General features: G+C 44.9%; 1 protein-coding gene across 6 annotated transcripts in view; it reads left to right on the top strand.

The window, feature by feature from the left end:
- ppfia4 (PTPRF interacting protein alpha 4) overlaps positions 1–25,802 on the top strand; it is a 57,052-nt gene that overhangs the window by 25,652 nt on the left and 5,598 nt on the right. For 2 of the 6 annotated variants that reach the window (XM_068595100.1, XM_068595097.1), the window contains exons 3-23: positions 13,268–13,369; positions 13,551–13,715; positions 14,232–14,306; positions 14,958–15,029; positions 16,253–16,474; positions 17,199–17,333; positions 18,390–18,524; positions 18,674–18,757; positions 19,491–19,622; positions 19,731–19,793; positions 21,144–21,235; positions 21,321–21,450; positions 22,737–22,912; positions 23,578–23,806; positions 23,895–23,930; positions 24,025–24,146; positions 24,322–24,434; positions 24,515–24,596; positions 24,717–24,798; positions 25,016–25,216; positions 25,682–25,744. In XM_068595100.1, the coding sequence (XP_068451201.1) occupies positions 13,268–13,369; positions 13,551–13,715; positions 14,232–14,306; positions 14,958–15,029; positions 16,253–16,474; positions 17,199–17,333; positions 18,390–18,524; positions 18,674–18,757; positions 19,491–19,622; positions 19,731–19,793; positions 21,144–21,235; positions 21,321–21,450; positions 22,737–22,912; positions 23,578–23,806; positions 23,895–23,930; positions 24,025–24,146; positions 24,322–24,434; positions 24,515–24,596; positions 24,717–24,798; positions 25,016–25,216; positions 25,682–25,744 (2,511 nt within the window). Of the gene's footprint in view, positions 1–1,677; positions 2,151–13,267; positions 13,370–13,550; positions 13,716–14,231; positions 14,307–14,957; positions 15,030–16,252; positions 16,475–17,198; positions 17,334–18,389; positions 18,525–18,673; positions 18,758–19,490; positions 19,623–19,730; positions 19,794–21,143; positions 21,236–21,320; positions 21,451–22,715; positions 22,913–23,577; positions 23,807–23,894; positions 23,931–24,024; positions 24,147–24,321; positions 24,435–24,514; positions 24,597–24,716; positions 24,799–25,015; positions 25,217–25,681; positions 25,745–25,802 lie in introns of those variants that run through there. The other 4 variants (XM_068595095.1, XM_068595094.1, XM_068595099.1 and 1 more) reach the window with 3 other exon arrangements.

Below are 25,802 nucleotides of genomic sequence, written 5' to 3'. Positions count from 1 at the left end.
TGTGGTGTGTGCTGTGTGGTGTGTGCGTGTGCGTGTGTGTGTGTGTTCAGTGCATGTTTGAATGTGTTTCGTTTTCTGTCTCTCACAATATATCTTACGGTTGAGTCAGGTGTAGGTAAGTTATCACCATGCATTCTGAATTATTATTCACTAATTACTGCTTCTCTTCTGATGATGCCTTTCCTCGCATTTCCTTCCTCTTCCCTGTAGTCAAACTCATGACTTCCTCTTACTTCGGCTACCACTAGCTACTCTAAAGCTGCTAAACTGACCTCCTTCAGTGCATATTTGTGCCGGTTTCTGTGAGAAGGTGTAGACGTGACGACTTGGTGTGCTTCTACTTTGTGTGAGCGCCGTGTGCTGCCAGTAGGGGTCTCTGTCTCACCACCAAACAAGATGGCAGCGTAGTGACCGGTGTGTGTGGCTGCCACTGAGATGTGAGGCCGAGGTTCGACCCTGCAGGGAGCCGCCCTCAGTTAACGTCACCACCATCACCAGAAGATGTTTTTATGTGCAGGGACTTGTCCTTCTCACTGCTTCATATCTTCTCAATCTCGCTCTCTCTCTCTCTCTCTCTCTCTCTCTCTCTCTCTCTCTCTCTCTCTCTCCTGTGAACCCTGTTTCCAAGACAACCATGCGCAAGCAAGTAGACCTGTGTCTTTCTTTTTTTCCTGCGTTCATGCACTGCCACTCCCAATGCTTATGATGTTGAAGGAAACACTTTAGTTTATTCTTTTTACTGACTGAAGATGGAGCGGAGCGTCGGTGAGCGAGGGATGAGGGGTAAGAGAATGCAGAAAGAGGAGAGAAATGCAGATTGAAAGTAAGGACCAGTTCAAATCAGTTGTAACTAATTAGGCACCGGCTCACACTACTCTGACACACTTTTTGCAGCTAAGCTGTGTCACAAAAATCACTTTTTTGATTAAAAAAACATCTCAATTGATGAAAAATGTGAGTTATCATTTCACAAGGTGGATGATGCTGCTGTTTATCAGAATATGTATCAGTCAAATACAGAAAGAAATCAGTGTGTGACACTATTTTGATCATGAAAACAAGAGCCATCAATGAAACATCAAGGAAGATATTTTCAACATTTTAATAACAACTTTTTGGTGTATCATGGCACCAGGAAAAGAGGTTAAAAATGCTGTTTCAACACTCACAATATGAGGATGCAAATGATATTCTTAAAAGCACCAGAAGGTGTTTCAGACTCCAGTCAAGTGAATGCACTGTGAATTCCTACTGCGAGAGGAGGGACGAAACAGGCTGCCATTTATAAATAGAAAGAATCAGCGCGCGCACGCACACACACACACACACACACACACACACACACACACACACACACACACACACAATGTCATGTCGGAGGAAAATGGGTCTCTTGGATTTGTGTTGAGTAAGCACTGGCTGGAGTTTTTATTAGAAGGAAATAGAGCGTTTAATTCATGCTAATTCATGGAATCATTTCTAAATGTGACTTAAAAACCCGCTCTGTGTGTGCGTGTGTGTGTGTGTGTGTGTGCGAGAGTGCATGTTTAAGTAATAGAGAACAGGTGGTCTGAGCCGCGAGCCCTTCTTGTCTGCGCCCTGCCTCCTCCTTTCTCCGTCAGCTGATCTCCACTTCCTCCCTGCATCCTCATCATCTCTGTCTCATTCTATCTTTCTCTCTTTTTCAAATCGCCCATGTTTACGTCAACCCCTGCGTCCTCCTTATTCCCTCTCTTTTCTCCCCCCTCTCTCTCTCTCTCTCTCTCTCCTTATACCCCTTATCTCCCGGCTGTCTCTCGACCCGGCTGCACTCGGAGCAGGCTGGCTATAGCGGAGGGCTGTTGTCCCGAGCAGAGGGCAGAAGGGAGCAGCACAGGAATCTCTTCTGGTCCCGGGTTACAGTGTAGAAGAGGAACTATCCTCTTTTTCTCCCCATCTTCACCACCCTCTCTCTTCCCATCACTCCTCATCCTCTTCACCCCTATCTCTCTCTCTCTCTCTTCCCATCACTCCTCATCCTCTTCACCCCTCTCTCTCTCTTTTCATGCCGGGTCTGTTTGAGGGATCTGATATGTTGAACCTTCACCATGAACCCAACTGTGAAGATCCACCTTCAGAATGGGACCCACTTTAACACCTACATGTACCAGGTAGGACCTCACCACCCGTAGAGTTTGTGGATGTTGCTGGTGAAGGATTGTCTCCAGCTCTAATATCTCTCTCTCTCTCTGTGGTCTCCATGTGTCCTTGACTGAGTATTGATTTCAGTGCTGATGAGTCTTTTCTAGGACTGAGATATGGCCTCATCTCCACCTCTTCCTCCTTTTGCCCGCCATGCGCTAATCAAGCCGTGCGTGTTTTGAAACCTCAAGGAAATAAGAGATGAATATTTCTGTCACGCACTGATGGGGAACTCTCTCTTTTTCTGTGACTGCCGTACATGCTCGCATGTTTATCGCAGCACGCATGTGACTCGACTGCCGACGCACAAGATAAACTCCTTGTGTATCTCCTTTCATCCGAGCAGAGGAAGTATTCCCTTCTTGTCCTTCCTGTCTTTCTTTGGCCCTTTTTTTTCTGGAGCAGGTTTTGTTTTTCTTAAATGAAGAAAACCTATATACACCAACGGATGCTATTCTGGGGGGCGGAGGCCTTCAATGGGGCACAGAGGAGGAGAGAAAGTTTGAACGTCTTTTGTTTGCTGAGCATAAGACAATTCAATTTTGGGAAACACACGCAGAGGGACACTGTTGTGTCAGCGATGCGGTATTGCTGCGTCAATCAACTTCCTGGACAATAGTCAGCGTATTAAACGACTTTTGATTTGATTTGCACGCTTGGGTTTTCACATCGAAATCCCCCTATTTTTTTCCCCTCAAGGTGTTCAGAGTGGGATTTACTGAGTTGTATTCACGCCGAACGCATTCGCCGTTGTGTTATCGGCGCTTCAAAAGTGAGTCCAGATCTGGCACGGCTTCAGTCGGTCTTGGCATTATCCCTCATGTGCTTCACTTCGGGGCTGATTCGCTCACGACTCAACAACGATAATGCGGAAGCCTAATTTTACTACGTCTCCCTCAGCCGTGAAGAATAACACAAGGATTGTGTTACTTTCCATGTTCTGCATTCGAAAACGGGAGAAGCTTTTAAGAAAGTTTTCAGTGGGAGTTGTTCCTCCAGTCAGGGAAATCTGGCAAGCACTGCAGTCAGCTGTTTCCCTCCACCCTCTAAGGAGCTGTCACATCATCACACAGGAAGCCTCTCAGTACCTTTTGTGTTTTCGCGATGCGTGTTCATGGGAAGTTTGCGTGCGTCTCAAACGCTCCGATTACTCACCGGCTAGAGGGGGCGGGCCAACACCCCGGCAAGGTGGTGGGTGGTCGATGTGTGTGTGTGTGTGTGTGTGTGTGTGTGTAAGATTTGCCAGAGCAAGGTCGCGTCCACCTCTGTGCGGTTTGCGGCCTCACTCTCTCTCTCTCTCTCTCTCTCTCTCTCTCTCTCTCTCTCTCACTCTCTCTCTGCAGTGGTGAAGAATTACAGAGCTGTGATATCGGAGTCTCCCCGGGGACTCACTCGTTCTCCTGTTCCCGGCGCTGCATTCATCTTCAGCGGGCGCTAGCCACTGTACGATCTCTGATGATCCTTAAAAAAAAAAGATCATTTCTGAGGATTTACTGGTGAAGTGAATCTCTTCTGTTTTTGCATTTTGCATCTCATTCCTGTTGAATTGCTCAAATAGACACATTGTTTTCTGAGTGAAGGTGAAAGTGTTTCTGTCATTATTACTGAATGGAAGAAGGAAAAATAGACTAAGGATGGGTTGCACCAACATGGATTAAATCAATCCTGGTTTAGAGTTAATCTAGGGTTAGTAAATCTAGGTTTAAACTGGTTTATATTTGAATAGAAATGTGTTGCACATCTTAATTAGTTGATTAGTTCAACTAGTTTAAACAAGGGTTCAAACAGGATTAGTTTATGTTCGATGTCTGCCATGATGGATTCCGACAAAATGTAAAGAAATTCAAAATGTATGTTTAACAAATAGGGAACTAAATAAACCTAATTTATGCCATCTTTTTCCTAAACTAACCCTGTAGCATAAAGTCGCAAAGCTACTAGGAGCTGGAGAAGTGTTAGCACGGCAACATTCCTCTCAGAGACTACCAAAGGGTTAGATCTACCCAGGAATAACTGTAAACTAAGGTTAAACTAGGTTTAAAGTTGGGTGCAACTGGATTGAAACACAAAACTGGTTTGAACCTAGTTTAAGAGTTAATCCTTGTTGGTGCAACCCAGCCTAAGTGATTCTAGTGACTGCACTGAGGCAGTGTGTACTAACTGATGGTTACTTCTGCGCTGAAGAAACATGATCTAGTCAGGTTTTGCTGATCTTTCCGAGATGCAAAATACAATCTGAATGCTCAGATGATCATAAATGACATCTCACACCACACACCTCGCCTGTGAATCACGCAATGTGTGAATTAGTTGATAGCCATGTTTACAGTTTCCATCTCTTTCCTTCCTTGCTTTTTGTCACACGTTGTCACACATTTCCTCTCCTCCTACCAACTGACGCTCACGGAGACGATGTCACTGTCACTGTTTCACGAGCTTTGGCAGACATCAATTTATTTTGTATTGGCCTCAGCCTCCCCGTCTTGTTAATCTACCCAGACATGGGAGGAATGCACTGTTGCTCAGTGCATTCATTTTGACAGAGGTATGATTTACTGTAGTGTATCTGTGATCTGCGCTACATCTCTGGAGTTGCTTAGTGTGTAAATATGCAATTCTGTGTCCTTCACTTCCATTTCTATTTTCCCCAAATTACCTTCAGAAAGCTGCAGAGAATCAATGGGAATGTGTTCTATTCTGCAGAGTTATGATGTGAGTGAAGGCAAAAATAATAGTTGTCCCGCCCCCTGCCATGGATCGTAGCTTTGTCTGCAACAAGTCCCGCTCCCTGCCATGGATCTGTGTCTGGAGCAGGTCCCGCCCCCTGCCATGGATCTGTGTCTGGAGCAAGTCCCGCCCCCTGCCATGGATCTGTGTCTGGAGCAGGTCCCGCCCCCTGCCATGGATCTGTGTCTGGAGCAGGTCCCGCCCCCTGCCATGAATCTGTGTCTGGATCAAGTCCCGCCCCCTGCCATGGATCTGTGTCTGGAGCAGGTCCCGCCCCCTGCCATGGATCTGTGTCTGGAGCAGGTCCCGCCCCCTACCATGGATCTGTGTCTGGAGCAAGTCCCGCCCCCTGCCATGGATCTGTGTCTGGAGCAAGTCCCGCCCCCTGCCATGAATCTGTGTCTGGAGCAGGTCCCGCCCCCTGCCATGGATCTGTGTCTGGAGCAGGTCCCGCCCCCTGCCATGGATCTGTGTCTGGAGCAGGTCCCGCCCCCTGCCATGGATCTGTGTCTGGAGCAGGTCCCGCCCCCTGCCATGGATCTGTGTCTGGAGCAGGTCCCGCCCCCTGCCATGGATCTGTGTCTGGAGCAGGTCCCGCCCCCTGCTATAGATCTGTGTCTGGAGCAGGTCCCGCCCCCTACCATGAATCTGTGTCTGGAGCAGGTCCCGCCCCCTGCCATGGATCTGTGTCTGGAGCAAGTCCCGCCCCCTGCTATAGATCTGTGTCTGGAGCAGGTCCCGCCCCCTACCATGAATCTGTGTCTGGAGCAGGTCCCGCCCCCTGCCATGAATCTGTGTCTGGAGCAAGTCCCGCCCCCTACCATGGATCTGTGTCTGGAGCAAGTCCCGCCCCCTGCCATGGATCTGTGTCTGGAGCAAGTCCCGCCCCCTGCCATAGATCTGTGTCTGGAGCAGGTCCCGCCCCCTACCATGGATCTGTGTCTGGAGCAGGTCCCGCCCCCTGCTATAGATCTGTGTCTGGAGCAGGTCCCGCCCCCTGCTATAGATCTGCGTCTGCAACAAGTCTCGCGCCCTGCCAAGGCTCCGTTGATTGGATTGTGGTTATTTGGATCGTGGTCCATGCGTATATTATTCATTATATGAATCATTTCTGTCATATTCATGTAATGTGCTGAAACTTCATTACGTTGTTCATTCTGGTCACATGACCTCTGTCGCTTCTGTCCATCCAGGGAGAGAGATCCTCCTCTGTTGCTCTCCTGAAGGTCTTTCCCCCTTTTTTCCCTGTAAAAGGGTTTTACTATCTTTATGTGGGAAGTTTTTCCTGATCCGATGTGAGGTCCTGGGACAGAGATGTCATGTGTACAGATTGTAAAGACCTCAGAGGAGAATTTTCTATTCCTGATTTTGGGCTGTACAAAATCAACTGAATTTAATTGAATTGCAAGAAAGAAAGAGAAAGAGAAAAGTAAATATTTCACTCAAGTTTATGGAAAATAAATAAATAAATAAATAATTCAGCACTCATTCATTAGGGAGCTATCAAGCCCCGGGGCGTTGAAGCAAATTCTCGTGGTAAAACGTGGAATTACAACTTCTGGGTCTGTTATGTGATGCTATGGGGCCCAAAAAGACTTTGTTACATCGACTTATATTGACAAAGAGTAGTCTGCAACTTTGAAGTGAATCCTCTGTCTTGCTGTCTCATGAAAGAGACGATGTTCATACATTTTTCATCACGCTTTGGATTAAAGAGGAATCTTTGAGTGATGCTTACGCTATTCCAGTCAGGATGCCACAGCGTACCTTCAACAGTGATTACGTAATTACTCATTAAAATGGCTACTGCATGAGTTAGCCGTTTTCAAGAGATTGAGATCAAGATCCAGAGGAAATAGGAGCAGATATATGGAAACAAAACCCATTGTGTCACTCAAAAATACAAACAGCGTCAGAAAAAAATGACAAAAACGGTTTAAAAAGTTTAACTTCATCTAGTGGGATGAAACTTTTACACTTTAGAGTTAAGTCCATTTATGAAGTTTAAGGTACTGGTAGAAGGTCTTTCCAAGTTCAGTATTTACACGCCTGTACGTTTGCATCAGACAAGGCAGACGTGTTGGTCAGATAAAGTTGTCATTCATAGTTCCTTTGTCAGACAAAGTTCAGGTGTGTGTTGTTGGTCACCTCTCAACACAACACTGCTGAACTCTGAGCACATAAACGCACATAGGATAAGCACACATTAATAATATACCTTATACTGTATTTGTGTGTGTGTGTGTGTGTGTGTGTGTGTGTGTGTGTGTGTGTGTGTGTGTGTGTGTGTGTGTGTGTGTGTGTGTGTGTCTTGTGTGGTCCCTCTCTCTCCCCTCGCTTTTCATCATTTAATCCCAAACTGCTTAAGGAAGCGAAGGAGAGAAATCCCCTTACAGCGCCTGGGTTTTGGGTGTTTGCTAACCGCTCGCTATCTCACATTGTGGTTGGAGGCAGAGGAGCTCTAAGTTCCTCCAGACGGCCAGAACCTTCTCTCCTCTTTGTGTCGTACACTTCCCGACAGACGTTGACGTTGTGTCGTCCAATAACCGCTCTCTGTATCGGACTGTGTAACGTTTAAAAAACATCCCAGGATTTGTCATAGCTCATTCGGTTTTGGGGGGGTGTCACCATTGCATAGCGCACAGAGCAATAGCACACGTGTGTGTGTGGGTGTGTGTGTGTGTGTGTGTGTAGGGGGGGGGGTGTGTAAAAGAGAATAAAAGTGAAAGCACAGTAGAAGCTGCCAATGGGGAGACATTAGCAGACCTCCATAAGAAATTAAAGAGAGGTTTTCTGTTTATAAAGAGATGTGTTATACTTTTTATACAACACTTGCCTGTGCTGTTATATAATACCCCTAACAAGGTGTTTGTATTTGTACTTTCCACAGTTTGAGGGGAGAAGCACAGAGCTCCTGAAAGGCAGAAGGATGAAGGGATGAATTAGAGAGTGCGAGAGTGGCGGTTGAGCCTTTTTGCCATGATTGAAAGAGACAGTGAGCTCTAACATCTGTTGGTGGATTTGGGCTGAGCTCCTGTCTATTTGTGCGCCCCTGTGGAATAAGGGAAAGTAAAATGAACACGCTGACCCATTTTCCCCCTTTTTCCTCCCTTCCCGCTCTCTTCCTTCTTCTGAATAGTTTTTTTTGGGGCCGACAACGTGATGCTCGGGGTCAACAGAGATCATTTTGTGAGAGGTTGTGAGTAATGATGTCGCAGATCTGAATTGGGTGCTTTAGATTGCTATTATCAACCTAGTTCAACTGTCCATAATAATCAAATGTTATTAGACTGCATGTATATATCTTATCTTATCATATATTTTAAGAAAAAACACTCCAGGTCAGTTTATAGGGCACGATGAGTTGCAAAATGAGACCTTTTGCTCCTGATCGTTTCATAGTCTGCATCTTTGTTTGATTTATTTATTTATGTTCCTCGGGTCTGCTTGTCGAGACCTGATACCTGGGCTACTATTATGCATAACGTTGGAGGTTTGCGGGTCTGGGTGGTTGCGGGCGGTTGAATAACGCATTTGTTTTAATTGAGTGTAAGTACGGCACTCTGCTGCATCAAAAATTCCCTTCAAAATAAAAGCACAGGGTTTTTTTTGCCCACGCAAAGACCCGTGACTCACTGAAAACGGGTCTGACACCAGCGTTCTACGAGGTGTTAGAGCCACGGCTTAAAAACTAGTGGCAACAGCCCCGGCATCTCGTAGAATTCGTGGCAACTGCTCGTTGAAGCGGACGTGCCGCGACGTGCGACCGGATATGCCTCAGTGAGGTGCCGGTGCCACGATTTGAAGCTTGCCCTCTCTCAACCGGGGTAACCAGAACTTCATTGGGCATTATCACCAGTGTGTGTGAAACACTGGCTCACAATAGTTTATGATTTCTTATGGTTAGAGACACACAATCTGGTTTCACCGGTCGTCTTGATAGGCTCCTACAGGTGTCACATGAAGCGCCACATTATTCTTTAACGGGCAGTAAAGTGGAATGTTTTCCAATACTTTAAAGGAGAATGTGTTAGTCATGTGCGACGTGTGGGTCATCAGTGTGAAACGTGAGACCGAGGTTGCTGTGTCATTCCTGCAGGAAGCACCATGACTTTAAAAACTGTGTCTGTGTTTGAGACGAGCAGAGAGAGCATAAGCTATTGGTTTGGACTAAAGCCAAGCTTACAAGAAATGCCAACAAAGCACCAATAGATGTTAAAACAACATGCACACACACACAAGCTGACTTACATACAGATATACACAATGTAAGAAACAAACAGCCACCAAATCTCTGCTCCAGTGCGATCGAACTAAAGAAAATGTTTGAAATGAACGCATGTGTGTGTGACTGTCGTACACTTTTTAAAAAAAAAAAAGCCCTGTTGACCTCTGCCTTGTGTAAATCTAATCAGCGGCAGACAGAATAACAAAAGATCATATGGGCAAGTGGATTAAGTATGGGGGGCTTGGAGAGCGGGAAACTGACTGCACAGGTTGCTGCAAGTCAAATATTAGTTGTACAGGAAGGACAAAAAGCGTCCACTGATCTGAAGAGACTTGTGTGAGGATCAGTTATTTATTCAAGCTCGACAGAATGAGGAGACATTATAATCCAAAATCATCATTTTCAGCAAAAGACATCTGACCTCTTCAGGATTAAACTCTTCACATTAAATGTCGTCTTGCAGAAATGGATGGATATGGTGTTTTACATCAAGTTGATAGATATCCCATATTCAGTCAGATACAGTCCATTGTAGTCGACTCCAACTATTGAAGATACTTTATTATTAGTTTGTAGCCTACAATTTTAATATAACTTGTTCTTTGCAAAAGCTATTTGTATGTATATGTAACACAGATAGCGGGTAAAATAAGTATTGAACACGTCACCATTTTTCTCAGTAAATATATTTGTAAAGGTGCAATTGACATGACGTTTTCACCAGATGAGAACCCAAGTGATCCACACACACAAAGAAAACCAAACAAATACGTTCAGAAAGGAAGTTATGTCGAATAAACTGTAACGTCACAGGGAAAAAGTATTGAACACGATGACTGAAATGGATTTAGTATTTGGTACAAAAGCCTTTGTTGGTTCAAGGCGCCTCCTGTATAGAGAAATATGCATCGCTCAGGTGTGATTTTTCCATAGATTTTCAATTATATTCAACCTTATTGTCGCAAACAAATTGATAATATTGCTTGCAGAAGAACGTCTAAACTCCTAAATGTTTCAGTGAGCGTTGTTGGGGCCATTGTTGGAAGTTAAAAGAACGTCATTTCACCATAAATCTGCCAGGACCAGGAGCTCCTGGCAAGAGAGTGAAAATAATTGTCGCTCAAGAGCCGGGCACCACTTGTGGAGAGCTTCAGAAAGACCTGGAAGCAGCAGGTCCAACTGTCTCAAAGAAAACAATACTGCACTCAACCGCTGTGGCCAGGGGCGGACTGGGGGGGAAAGTGGCTTACACGGTGCGTTGCCCGCTCAATGCATTGCAGGTATTGACCAGTCAGTGGCCTACTTGGAAACATACCCATACACTTAACCATGCTGCCGGCTCGCGCTCAAAAATGTCTTCGTCTGCGAGCGAGCGAAGCTGAAGTGTTGAGCAGGCGAGAGGGATTGACATTTAGTAACATCTAAAACAAAGTTTTTGACGGAAGAGATTAGATGAGTACAGAAGATGGAAACCGTCAGTGACTATTGACTTTAGATAGTAGAGTCAATTTAAGGTTTTCTGTGAAGTATAGAATAAAGTCGGGGTGCAGCGATGTCAGATGGAGGGCCGGTTGGTGATGGAGGTATATATATATATATATGTATATATATATATATATATATATATATATATATATATATATATATATATATATATATATATATATATATATATATCTCCTCCTTAAAGGATTAGTTCAACCCAAAATGAAAAAATAAACGGCCAGGTAAAGAGCTATTAAAGTTTATATTCTGTAATAATCAAACACACAGCGGGTTAGTGCTGCAGCTCCATCGCAGCCTTCTCCCAAACGATTAAAGTTAATGGACCGATCCTTTACAGCTCCAGAAGAGCATAAAATGTCCATCAAATTGGCAGTACGTTGTTGTTTGCGGGGCTATTTCGAATGGTGTGGGAGACAACGCGATGAAACCACACGAAGTACCAAACTTCACACTCAACAGACAGAATGTGTCGATCATGACTTGTAATGTTGTGGTGAACTAAACCTTTAAATGTGTCACAGGAAGGTATCAAAACCTATTTTAGGGATTCATCCAAGTCAGTGCAACTACGTGATGTCATCTTGTCACAGCATGAAAATGAGACTATGACAGCGTGATATTAACGCGTCATGTGTGACAGGCTGAGTGGCTCCAAACCAACCAGAAACCATTGTGGTGCAAGTTCTAGTTGCTCAACGGTCACGTTTTTCAAATATGGCTGTAAAGGACGTCTGGAGTGCTTAAAAGTGAAGTGCAAAACTGAGGAGCGAAGGAATGAATATCAATAATTCAAATTGAAATATTCTTTTCTCACACAAAGAATTCATTTTGAATAATCTATTGTCTCTCTTTAATAATGAAAAGTCCCTCTGTCATCACTGGGAAGTGGATTTCGTGGATGTGCTTTGATCAGATAGATGACACTGTTTTCACAGCGTTCTATTTGCTTTTTGGATAATATGCCGAAATTTGTGATCAGGGCCGTTCATAACGTTTTCAGTTATTATCAAATGATTATTTTTTTAGACATTTCACATTCATTGTCGCACATTTGTTGGTTATGGAATAGACTGAGGGTTATTTTTTATTTCCAGGTTTAGCATATTGTCTCATTTCAGCTGCACTATTGTTAATATATTGTGGACGTGTTGCAGTTTTAAGTCAAAATCAAAATTGTTTTTTTAAGATGTGGAACAGAGTGACCTCATAGAATATTGTACTCAAGAACACTTTAATCAACACTTTAAATTATCACCCGGTGCAATACTTTAATACACTTTTTTTTTTTTTTATTCCATCTACATATTTCATTTGCTTCTTACTATTTAATTTTTTCACAAAGTTAAACAAATCGAATCTCGTCAGTCTTCGCCTCACAAACACCTGCAATATCCTGAAATGACTCATCTTCTACACCCCTCTTGCTAACTTGCGCCCCAATAGGGAAACAAGTCAGACTGCTATAATCTCTGAACACACAAATTGTCCATTTTTCTTGTGATCCTGACTAAACTCCAACTTACCGGTACAAGTTTTCTTCAACAAACTTTCCGAGCACGGCGGCTCTTTGGAAACCTCTTCTGTTGTGACCTCGTTTATTAATTTAGCTCTCCAACTTGTGCTCTGACATCATTTCCCCTTCATCAGGAAATCCTTCACCCACGTGTGCAGCTGTCGATTCATAATAATACTTTGATTTTTTAGCGCGCTTTTCATAGGAATCATTCACACAGTGATGAGAGGAGCTACCATCTAACTTTCACACACCGTAGTCGCAGCTATTTGAATGATTTAGAGTTGTGCGTCTTGCTCAAGGACACGTCGGCGCCGGCTATAGCGGCCCCGGGGATCGAACCGCCGATCCTTTGATTGAAGGACGACCCACTGCACCAATGTCGCCCATCATCTCCTGTCTTCTGTTCAAAATCTCACGCAATTTATCAGGACTTCTTTATGTGAATTTTGATTCTACTTGAAATATAACAAAGCACAATATGAATAGTACTGAAGTAAAAGTAAAGGTACAGATTTGTTTTGTTGAGTAAACCAAAAGAAAACACTTTGTCACAGTAACAAGAGTAAATGCAATGTCTTACTTCCACCGGGTTCGTTTTATTTTACTTCTCAAAAAGTGTGACGTTGACAGTTCTTTCCAATCGGCCACGCGGCCATGAGGACACTTCCTGCCTGCTGTTAATATTATGGCCTCCAAACTCCCGCAGGCAGGCGCCGGGTGGGCAGAGTGGCACAGCCGAGGTTGTGTTCATGCAGATCAGATAGCACAGTGCCATTTCGCTCAGACCACTTCTTATCGCGGGGTGCACAGAAAGCTTTTCCCCAGACAGCATCCCTCAGTCGGACACCATGTTTTCTTTTAGGAGAAGCCAGACTGTGCTGCCCGTTCTGTAAGCCACTTCACCTGCAGATAGAGCACCCCCAAAACCAGCAGATGGGCTTATTCTGTGCTACTCTGCTCTGGAAGAGTGTTTGTCAGCCACGCCTACATGTGTTTTGCACCTTGAGATTATAGCTGCACAAAGTATAATGTTATGGTAATCACTGATACAACGTTAACCTCTGTATGGGTGTTGTGTGTGTGTGTGTGTGTGTGTGTGTGTTTTGTAGGAGTTTGCAACCCTGACGAAGGAGCTCAACATATGCCGGGAGCAGCTGCTGGAGAAAGAGGAGGAAATATCGGAGCTGAAAGCTGAAAGAAACAACACCAGGGTATTTGTGTGTGCGTGTGTGTGTGTGTGTGTGTGTGTGTGTGTGTGTGTGTGTGTGTGTTTGCATGTATAACTTTCTAAGATTGAAAATAATTCTATTCTCTTTGGTTATGCATGCGTGTGCGCGTGTATATGTGCGTGTGGTACGTGTATGTTTGTGTGTGTGTGTGTGTGTGCGTTAGCTGCTGTTGGAGCACCTGGAGTGTCTGGTGTCTCGTCACGAGCGCAGTCTGAGGATGACAGTGGTGAAGAGACAGGCACCTCCACCATCTGGAGTCTCCAGCGAGGTGGAGGTCCTCAAAGCCCTGAAGTCGCTGTTTGAACACCACAAGGCTCTGGATGAAAAGGTGGACACACACATACAAAACACACACACTAACAGGATTATACAGGGAAAACAATTGTCTATTTTTGTGTCTTCAGTAGATTCCATTTCCATTAGTCATTGTTTTGAACATAATTGCTGTCTTTCTCACTCATAATCTGACCAAATCTTTTCATTTTTAAATTGTCTTTTTATTGTTAATGAACCTCAGCACCTCTTGAGTTTGAGAGTAAAAACATTGATGGGAAGAGATTGTTGCATAAAGACTTTTAACATGAAAAAGATGGAGGAAGTCATGAATTTGCATGGACAGATAACAACAGCAGATTCAAAGTAGCAGATAAAAACAGAAAATTAGAGCGGAGAGAAGATCTGTGTTGACAGCATATATCAGTAGCTGTCCGTGGTTTTGATCACTACAGCTATGGTCACCGCAGCCGCGAGCTAGCCGCAGATCTAAATAATATCCATGATTGTGCTTCAACACAAGTGTGTCCTCGTGTTTGTCTTGATGTGTGTTCTTTGTGTGTTGTGTCAGGTACGTGAGAGGCTTCGTGTGGCTCTGGAGAGGGTGTCCACCCTGGAGGGACAGCTAACAGTGAACACCCAAGAGGTGAGGTGTGTGAATGTGAACGTGACTGTGTGTGTGTGTGTGTGTGTGTGTGTGTGTGTGACTGCGTTTGCGTGCTCCTATGTGTGGTTATTGGTAAGGGAAACATCTGTTCAGTCCCTTGCAGACATCTGTTAAAAGCCTCCAGTCTGATCTGATATATGCTTCAAGTGTCACGCTGGGTGAGAGGCTCCGTCTACTCGGCCCTCTGCACACACACACACACACACACACACACACACACATACGCACACATATCTCACACGCTTCTGTTCTCTTCTCTTTAAATATGTCATCAAAGACTTCATTCTAAAGATAAAATGATGTTAAATATTCAGAGCAGGCTCAGTTAAAGCAGAATCCCAGTGGGTTGTGTAAGATGTGAAGTCAAAGCTTGTTAAGTTGCACTGATCACACAGTTTTTTTTTAGGCGAGAGGAGCAGCGCCGCACTGAAGCGACCCCTCCCTTATCTAATTCATATTTGTAGTTATGTAAAATTTGGTAGGGCATGTCGTCTGAAGCACACTGGCAGCCTGGAAGCCAGGCTTCCCTCCGGGAAGTTTTGTTCTTGAAATCCCTGAGGGAACCGAAAAGAGAAAGTTTGCTTATTGTTTTTTTTTTTTTTTCTTTCTTTCTTTGAATCTACATTGCAGTTGAACATGGTGAGACAAAAGAAGGATGGTGACTCAGTGGAGCGAACAGATGGATCCAAACCTACATGGAAGGTCTTCCTGGCTGTGTGATTGTTTTTCTGCTCCGTGCTTTATCTTATGTCCGCCTGGCTGTCAGTCACTCACGTTAGCATAGCTGCACACAAGGCTAATGGCGCGAATGTAGCATGAGTCCTCCTTTTAGCTTTCTATATTCTGATAATACTTAAACTCTTTAAAGGCTCTTTTAATGAAGCCCTGTCCTCTTTGGTTTGAGGCCAGCACTGAACCGAGCACACGTTATGTAACAGCATCTAGCACTAACAAACCTCCCGAAACAGAAAAGCCCGTCTGTATCTGGATGGAAATTGTCTTTCTCTGTACAGGCCGGAAGCACAAGATCCACTTACCCGACTCCTGTGTCTCTGGCTTCGGCAAAAAAATAAAAAGGCAAAATGAAATGTCAATAGACAGTCGTTTCATTAGAAGAATAATTAAACTTGATGAAATCAATAACTCACCATCAGGAGAGGGACTAGAGCATTGAGAATAACGCCATAGGGAGAAAAGACAATGAAGAGGATTGGCTATAGCATGAGTGTTCGGAGGAGTGTGAGCTCCTTCAGGACATTTTATCCACGACAGACGCGGCCCTGCTGACATTTACTGCCCCCAGATGCTACAACAAGAGGATATTTGAATTCAAAATACCATAAAATGATCATGACCACATGTGCAATCATTGCAGGGCCACGTCGTACCCGCTGTTTGTCAGTGACGTGGGTCTGTGCAGCGCTGCTTCCAAAATCCCTGGGAGTAAATCTAATGATGGCCGGACTGGGATCTTGCGCAATTGCAGGAATCACCAGCAGTGTTTTATTAGCCTCAGACCTTTTACCCTGCGCCACCCTTTCTGGGTATGTTTCTTTAAGGTACTCATGGGCAAGCGGAATGGGAGCGCGGGTGGAGGGGGTTCTGCTAACTTTCACTGCCCACCGCGTTGCCTTTCTGGAAATGCGTCCCCGAAGGCTCGTTTAATTAAGGCCCTGGAATTAACTGCACTTTGAGCTGTGAAGAGAAACATCAAAACAACAACATGGCAGCCTAACCTCACGCAGCCCACGCTCCTAACACCCAACACTTTTATATCTAGGTCGTACAACTTCATCACTTCTGCAACTCGACACACCTTATGCCCATAGTATGCACTGTTGTGTGCACAATCAGACCTAAAATGCATTTCACGGGAGATTTTATCGTGCATATATTGCCATTAATGTCGTGCGTCCTGTTTACAGAGACTGCCCAACGGCTCCATCGACGCCCACGATGATGGCAGCCGGGCGTCCGAGCTCCAGGAGCTGCTGGATCGGACCAATAAGGAGCTGGCGCAGAGCCGCGAGCACTCGGCCACGCTCAGCGGCCGCATGGCCGACCTCGAGGCCGAGCTCGTGAATGCACGGCGAGAACTGAGCCGCAGCGAGGAGCTGTCAATCAAACAACAGCGGGAGCAGAGAGAGGTAAGAGCAAAGGAGAGGTGGTTTTGTTCTGGGAGCCAGCACTGAGAACTGAAACATGGATCTCTCTTCAAACACAGCTCTATATGAATATGTTTCTTTTTTTAAACGCACATTTGTTTCTCATGCTATTGAGATTTTACACAAAGTGATAGCAGATGGCTGAACATCAACTATTTACTGTTTTCTGTGTGCATTTTACTCATCAACTATAGCAATTATAGGGACATACCTAGATTATGTTTTAAAGAAAAACATTTGAAAAGGGTTTCCATAAGATGTTTATTGTAAATTGACTTTACGCTTGATAAAACACGTAAAAATGTAAGCAAAACAACTATGTCACTATTTACCAGTATTATCAGTTTACACTATACATACAGGTGTGAAGTGCAGTGACCACACAGTCTTCTAGCAAAGGTAATATATAGTGATTGTTCAGCTTAAGCTGTTTATGAACACTATTGTCACACAATACTGTGTAATTCTTTGGAAAAACATTTATTGACTTATTGTGTCATTTATTTTAATTGCAAAACAGTAAAGTACGTGAATGCATTTTATGATCCTTAAGAAATGCAATATGCTACGAAGATTTATATTGATAATGTATCAAATATGTATGAATTTGGCCCATACATGATGAGATAAAGTACACGAGTACGCTTTAGGCCTCTCCATGCACATTGCTGAAGACTTGTCTCTCGTGTTCTCGCTGCATCACCAGAGAGAGGACATGGAGGAGAGGATAACGACGTTAGAGAAGCGCTACCTGGCTGCTCAGCGGGAGACCACGCACATCCACGACCTCAACGACAAACTGGAGAACGAACTGGCCACGAAGGACTCGCTGCACCGACAAGTAATGCACCAACGCTAGCTATACAGGCTTCCTGACCGGGATTTAAAGCACAGCAGCGTCCGAAAAACAGCAAAACGTATCTTGTCACAAATCAGTTAACCTTTTGAAAAATGTGAAAATCCTCCCGCGGACATTTTAAGTCCCAGCATGCCCCATTCAAACAATCTTTTGGCATAAAATACGTAATATTTTTCCATTTTTCAACCAAACAACACAGTTTTTTGACTGAAACTTCTTCCTAACAGGCCAAGTCTTTGTTTTATTGTGTTTTTTTGTTGCAGATTCTGATTCTTTAGGTCCTAATCTTTCCAAAAAGGTGTCTTATTGACGCTCCAGGGGGCATTTTTGGGGAATCTGGCTCATATCATGCTGGATGTTCATAGTTACCATCAAAATATCTTTTAAAAGTGATTTTTTTTTTTTGTAGATATACATTTTTTACCCAAGACTTTGCTGAATAAACACAAGTATTGGAATCTATTTGGAAAAAGAGGTCTAGAGACAAAATTGGTTCCACAGTTTTTAACGGGTTAAAGCACAACGGCGTCTGAAAAACAACAAAAGCTATCTGTCACAAATCAGTTAATTAAGCCTGATATCAGCTAAATCAATCATTATAAATGTGTAATTATTCAGCTTTGTTCAGGCCTCCTTGGATCCTATCCTGTGACACCAAAAATGGCATATTATTCATGATGGATTCAAAGTCTTTAATGTCATCTTAAAGTAGGAAAAAAAACAGATTTCATCAATATTCCAGCTTTAATGTAAAGTGTGACACTGCGAGGTATTAAATAATGTGATAGTCGCGGTGTCGGCATGCAATGGGAACATCATCAAGGTTCATGTGCAGTTCAGGGTCAATGTGAGTCCAGCTCCACGTGGGGAATACCAGAAACATCCTCCATTTGTGGCCATTTGACGTGCTCCTTGCTGACTGCACACTACACCGATTACACCTCACTGCTGATCGCCCTCAATGTCCCTCTTGCTTCTTCTGCACTTGTGTGTGTTTGTGTGCGTGTGTGTGTGTGTGTGTGCGTGTGTGTGTGTCAGAGCGAGGAGAAGGTGCGCCAGCTGCAGGAGATGCTGGAGCTGGCAGAGCAGAGGCTGGCTCAGACCATGAGGAAGGCTGAGACACTTCCAGAGGTGGAAGCTGAATTGGCACAGCGTGTAGCGGCACTTTCCAAGGTAACACACACACACACACACACACACACACACACACACACACACACGCAGCTGCAGAAAACATGCAATAACATCATGGATTAGTTATTTACATTGAACACCGTCACGGAGGCGGTTGTGTACTTACGTGCGAGCGTCTCCCCCTGCAGGCAGAAGAGCGCCACGGCAATGTGGAGGAGCGGCTCCGACAGCTGGAGTCACAACTGGAGGAGAAGAACCAAGAGCTAGGAAGGGTGTGTGAGCATATGTGTGTTATTGTGTGTGTGTGCACCAGCCTTGCAGGGTTTCTCTGACCTCTCACTTTGTGAGTGTGTGTGAGTGCGTGTGTGTGTGTGTGTGTGTGTGTGGGCTGATGCCTCACATTAGTTTGATGCCTTGACTCATGGCTGCTCCCTGATGCATACACATACAAACACAAACACACACACACACAGGAGATGCACATACGAGGAGCCCTCCATTTTCCCAGTGCATTGTTGCATGAATTTGAAACAAATCCACACATCTAGCTGCAACACAATCCTGATTGGCCGCTATCTTTAGACTCTGAATAATTCACGCAAGGATAATTCCTCTCTCCGTCTCTCTCTCTGTGCCATCTCATGACTATATTTAGTTTGAAAAAAAACTCTCTAAGGACGCACATTTGTGTTTTGTTATTTTGCGTGTCTGAAATGATCGTAAAATAATACATATTTAAGCATTCCTATTGAAGAGAGATCTTCATGTAAATGATCATTAAATCACTCTGGCTCTGAGATCCATTGTTGGCCAAGAGGACCTGTAGATCTGGCAGCTGGTGATCTCGAGGCTCAATACACACTTCATCCTTTTAATCCGAGATGCTTGATCAGCAGCGTGAATAAACCCAAATGGACTCCGTGTGTCGAGAGAGAAAATGTGATGATGTCATTCCCACCTGTCTGATTCTCTCTCTCTCTCTCTCTCTCTCTCTCGGCTCATCAGGCTCGCCAGAGAGAGAAAATGAACGAAGAGCACAACAAGCGCTTGTCGGACACCGTGGACCGTCTGCTCACCGAGTCCAACGAGAGGCTGCAGCTCCATTTGAAGGAGCGCATGGCCGCCCTGGAGGACAAGGCAAGGCCTGCGCACGCGCGCTCGTTTTTAGGGGTTTGGTTGTGCTTGGACACGCAGGTGTGCGGGGTTTTTTTTTTTACATGGTTTTCGTGATTTCTTTTTGCCCAGAACTCCCTCATCCAGGACCTGGAGAACTGCCAGAAACAGCTTGAAGAATTCCACCACACCAGGGTCAGTGAGACTCAAGCCCATCACGTAGAACTAGATTTATCTCCTCACTGACCATGTATATATGCCCAATATCTGTGGAGTATTTATTCAAGTACTGGCCTTTTCAACTCCAAGACGCCCAATCGGTTCCAGCGTTTACAGATGAGTCAAGTTTAAAGAAGATCACAGACATTTTGTCACATCATGTCAGTAACATCCAATCATAACACGCATTATCGGTGATGAAAGCCCTCCTTTGCATGTCCAAAAATAGCTCACTGGACATACAAAAGGAGACTGATAGCTCAAGAACATGTGCAGCATCTGGGCCCTTAGCTTCCTGAAACTGTGGCCCCGTGAAGGATTTAGTTGATTATGTCTGCATTTTACTGATAATATTTCTAGACACTTTCTTAAGTCAAATTTGAAATGCAGGACTTTCACTCTATTCCTTTTCAACTTTTCAACCGGCCAATCAGTTTCAGTGTTTACAGATAAATCAAGTTTAAAAGCTGAAGAAAAAAGAAAATCACAGAAAGAACAGACATTTTGTCACAACAAATCCTTCAAAGCAGCTCCTGGGCCGTCAGTAGCATCCAATCATCACATGCTTTACGGGTGAAGGAAGCCCTCTTTTGCATGTCCAGACAGCCAGAAATCGCTCACTGGACATACAAAAGGAGACTGATAGTTCAAGTTCATGTCCAGCGTCTGGGCCCTTAGCTTCCTGAAATTGTGGCCCCTTGAACGTTTTAGTTGATTACGTCTGCATTTTACTGATAATTATTTTCTGAAGTCAAATTTGAAATGCAGGACTTTCACTTTCTCCTTTTCCCTTTTAACAGTGTAGTCTTGAAACTTTTGGAAACCGTGCATGAAAATCTTCCCGTGCCCATTTTAAGTCCCAGCATGCCCCATTCAGACAATCTTTTGGCATAAAATACGTAATATTTTTCCATTTTTGAACCGAACGACACAGTTTTTTGACTGAAACTTCTTTCTAACAGGACAAGACTTTGTTTCATTGTGATTTTTGTTGAAGATTCTGATTCTTTAGGTCCTAATCTTTCCAAAAAGGTGTCTTATTGACGCTCCAGGAGGCATTTTTGGGGAATCTGGCTCATATCATGCTGGATGTTCATAGTTACAATCAAAATATCTTTTAAAAGGGATTTTTTTTTCCAGATTCACATTTTTTTCCCGAGACTTTGCTGAACAAATACATACAATAAACACAAGTATTAGAAGTCATTTGGGGTTCCTATGACGACTCAAACACAGTGAAAAAGAGGTCTGGAGACACAATTGGTTTTCAACGCGTTGAGGAACAGCGGTGACACTTTTACTTACGCATGACACTCTCTCCCTCAGGAACGGCTGATCGGAGAGATTGAGAAGTTGAGAAACGAGATCGACCATTTGAAGCGTCGCAGCGGGGCGTTCGGAGATGGAACTCACCCCCGGTACACACAGTGGACCTCCTCCATGCACGCTCTCACATAGTGCTGGATGCATTATTCATGGAACACTGTCGTGTGTGTCTCTCAGGTCGCACCTGGGCAGCGCCAGCGACCTCCGCTTCTCTGTGGTGGAGGGCCAAGATGGCCACTACAGCACGACTGTGATCAGACGGGCGCACAAGGGCAGGATGTCGGCGCTACGGGACGACCCAAACAAGGTGTTAATGATGACTTCATCAGGTCAAAAACGACCCCCGCGGTTCCTGACGCGCGCAAACACCAAGCGGGACGGCTGACTTACACATCACACGATCACGTGTCGACTCTTCCTCTAACCACATACGGCTTTGATCGCTGCTTTTATCCAAGTCCACGTCTGCTTTGCTCGTGTCAGTGCTTGGCTGCCTAACTTTCCATTCTCTACTAATCTCTCTGTCCCTCTGTCTCTCTTTCACCTGCTGCCATGGACATGCTGTCTGATGTAAGTTACTTGTTCATTCGTTTAGAAACTGTGCGCAAAAATCCTCACGCGGCCATTTGAAGTCCCAGCATGCCCCATTCAGACAATCTTTTGGCATAAAATACGTAATATTTCTCATTTTTGAACCAAACGACGTCATTTTTTTTGACTGAAACTCCTTCCTAACAGGCCAAGGTTTTGTTTTATTAGGATTTGTTGAAGATTCTGATTCTTTAGGTCCTAATCTTTCCAAAAAGGTGTCTTATTGACGCTCCAGGAGGCATTTTTGGGGTAATCTGGCTCATGTCATGCTGGATGTTCATAGTTATGTTTAAAACATCTTTTAAAAGGGATATTTTTTTTTTACAGATATACAGTTTTTTTCCAAGACTCTGCTAAACAAATTCATACAATAAACACAAGTATTGGAATCAATTTGGGGTTCCTACGACGACTCAAACACAGGAAAAAGGAGGTCAAGAGACAAAACTGATTCCACAGTTTTCAACATCCTAAGATATTAGAATAAAGAACAAGGGAAATAGGTATTTATAAGTACAAAATGGACCTTTAGATCCGATTTAAGCAGTGAATGATGAATAGAGAAATGTAGTGACTTTATTGCTTAATCAATTGTAGTATGTAGTATTGTTTGTTGCGTGTTTGTCCTATATGGATATCTTTTAAAATATATATTTTTTTTGCAGATATACATTTTTTTTTCCCAAGACTTTGCTGAACAAATACATACAATAAACACAAGTATTGGAATTAATTTGGGATTCTACGACGACTCAAACACAGGAAAAAAAACACTCAAATGCAGTGAAAAAAGAGGTCTGGAGACAAATTGGTACCACAGTTTTCAACGGGTCAACTGGCCACATCCTCCAACAAGTGTCATATTTCACACGTCATCAGAATGAGTCCATACCGGGACATTTATTCCTGGTCAACGTGTGTCGTATCCAACACGTTCACCCCTGCTGCCGGTGTTAACGCTGGCGTGTTTGTCGCGTCCAGGTGTGCGCTGTGTTCGAACAGGACTACCCTTCTCTGCGTGGGAGCGTCGGCCACCTCCTCGGCAGCGACATCGAGGCGGAGTCGGACCTGGACGACGACGTCAGCTCCACCCTGCTTTCCCCCAGCGGCCAATCGGACGCTCAGACTCTGGCTCTGATGCTGCAGGAGCAGCTGGACGCTATCAACGAGGAGATCAGGTGACAAAGCACAGGCACATTCGATTACAACGCATGACAGTTTCATGATCCCCGAGGGGGGAAGCTCGGTCGGAGATAACAGGAGAACAAAGTGTGCAAGATAATAGAAGCAATAATTACAAGAAAGGGGATGTTTTGAAGAGACAACAGCAACATAAAGGTGCAGCGGCGCCGTCTTGTTAATACAATGCTCGAAGGCCTGTGGCCAGACAGGAAGCACCACAGCTGATAGTGACATGAGATAGAACGATGATGACATGGAGATAAGACTTCTTTCTTCTTCTGTCCTGTTTCCCGCTGGATGAGGACACTGTTCACCGTGAACAAGGTCCTCTTGTGACACCTCACAATATGCTCCTGGGGGGGAGGAGATGCAAAATAATGCAGATTATGTTGCAGAGGAGCCAGACTCCCTTGAAGAAGTACATTTAAATAAATGTGTGCGCTACAAATTATATTCTGGCATATGTTTTTTGTCAAGATCATGTGTAAATACATGATTATTTCCCACATTCGTTGACTAAAAATGGGGCAAAAATACATCGGATTAGTGGAACAAATGGAGTTTAGCTCCATAGAAGTATGTCATGTCCTACTGTGTGATGCTATTTGTTGTTAATCATTGATTGACGGGATGTTTCGTGCTCCAACATGTGTTTGTGCAGGATGATCCAGGTGGAGCGAGAGTCAGCCGACCTCCGCTCCGACGAGATTGAGTCTCGCGTGAACAGCGGCAGCATGGACGGACTCAACGTGACGCTCCGGCCCCGGGCGCTGCCCACCTCGGCCACCGCCCAGTCGCTGGCGTCCTCCTCTTCCCCCCCGACCAGCGGCCACTCCACTCCGAAACACCACTCGCGCAACGCCAGCCACCACCTGGGCATCATGACTCTGGTCAGAGCGCGCAAACGCTTCCACATTGTGCTCAGCGCTCCTTGTGAAACAGCTGTAAATGTGACTGTGTGTCGTTTTTGTTTGACAGCCAAGCGACTTGAGGAAACACCGCAGGAAAGTGGCAGTAAGTTTGACGGACGCGACTAAATCCGTCCTGTTTTTTTCCCCCGTCTGGACTTTTGTGACTGAACCAAATGACGTTTGTGTAACTCTTCTAGTCCCCAGTGGAAGTGGACAAAGCGACCATCAAGTGTGAAACGTCGCCTCCCTCGTCCCCCCGCAGTTTAGGGCTAGAAACCAATTTTGCGCAGTTCACGGGCAGTCTGGAGGACGGCCGAGGGTAAACACACACACACACACACACACACACACACACGGAAGTAGCACGGTATGATAGCAGCTGGATACGGATCTGAATCTTTCTCTATGCTTTACACACACACACACACAACACATTTGTTTACCTTGCTTACTCAAGATTTTAGCTGGACATAACGTGATTTTTTTTTTTGCAGCAAGCAGAAGAAAGGCATCAAGTCATCTATTGGCCGATTGTTTGGGAAGAAGGAGAAGGGTCGATTGGAGCAGACTGTAGGCAGAGATGGACAGCCTCTAACCGCCTTAACAGGTACACAGGAGCGATCAGACAGCGTGACATTGTGTGTGATTTACAAAGATGCAAACCAACAGTTTTTTTCCGTTTCCCAGACTTTGAGATGGGCGTCGGGGACACGATGACTCTGGGAAAACTGGGCACGCAGGCCGAGAGGGACCGCCGGATGAAGAAAAAGTAAAAGCGTACTTTCTGTGTCTGACTTTGTGTCGTTTTTTTTTATCTCTCATTCTTGTTATTTCAAGCCTTCTCTCTGATAATCCTCACTTCCCTCCGTCTTTTTGATTCGCTTGTTAGACACGAGCTTTTGGAAGACGCTAGGAAAAGAGGCCTGCCGTTCGCCAATTGGGACGGCCCAACTGTTGTCTCGTGGCTGGAGGTACTCCTCTAGTTTACTTATATATCAACCAACTATTAATTTATCTCAGAAAACCTCCCTCTATCCAGCAGTGTTCATACCAGGCTGCTACTACATCTACAACAATGCTATATATCAAGTAGTAGACGGACGATTAAATCCAGATCTGCAGTCTCCTCCCCTTCTATCTTACTTTCAATGACGCTGACGTTGCGTTCATCTCGCTGCCTCTCCCCAGCTCTGGGTGGGCATGCCGGCGTGGTACGTGGCGGCCTGTCGCGCCAACGTGAAAAGCGGCGCCGTCATGTCGGCTCTGTCCGACACGGAGATCCAGAGGGAGATCGGCATCAGCAACCCTTTGCACCGACTCAAACTCCGCTTGGCCATCCAGGAGATGGTGTCCCTCACCAGCCCGTCCGCACCGCTCACCTCCAGAACGGTAAAAAAAATGACAACCGACACACCTTTCACCATCGCAAATGTACAAAATAGAGAAATTAGCACAAAGATGTGATCCAGGTACATATGAAGACATTACCCCGACACATAAACACTCAAGACCTTCACTCTGCACCCTCGGTTGATGACTCCTCACGCTTTGATTTTTTTTGTTGTTGTTCCTCTGGTTTGGACCCAGTACGGGTTGACGTGTCCTTTTCCACTTCCATCAATTGCACGTGGGCTCTGAAAAGGACACACACATATTGCCACATATAGCTACCTGCCTGAAATACACTCCCTCCTTTGGGGCATCACTCAACACAATGTGTGTGTCTGTGTGTGTGTGTGTGTGTGCACGGGGGTCGCGTGTGTGAAAAAACACACGAGTGCATTCTCGGGTGTGTTTTTGCGCGCGTGTATGCATGTGTGTGTGTGTGTGTGTGTGTTTTCGTCCTCTGCGCAGTCCTCCGGAAATGTGTGGATGACTCATGAAGAGATGGAGAACCTGGCTTCCTCCACTAAAGCGGTCAGTACCATCTGGGTGCTCTCCTCCACCCCCCACCCCCTCCTCCCACCACCACCAC

The sequence above is a fragment of the Clinocottus analis genome, unplaced genomic scaffold (assembly GCF_023055335.1).
Source record: "Clinocottus analis isolate CAN_PGR_092001 unplaced genomic scaffold, fCliAna1.0.p SCAF_3, whole genome shotgun sequence".
NCBI classification, from domain to species: Eukaryota; Metazoa; Chordata; class Actinopteri; order Perciformes; family Cottidae; genus Clinocottus; species Clinocottus analis.
This window is presented reverse-complemented; position numbering and strand designations above follow the sequence as displayed.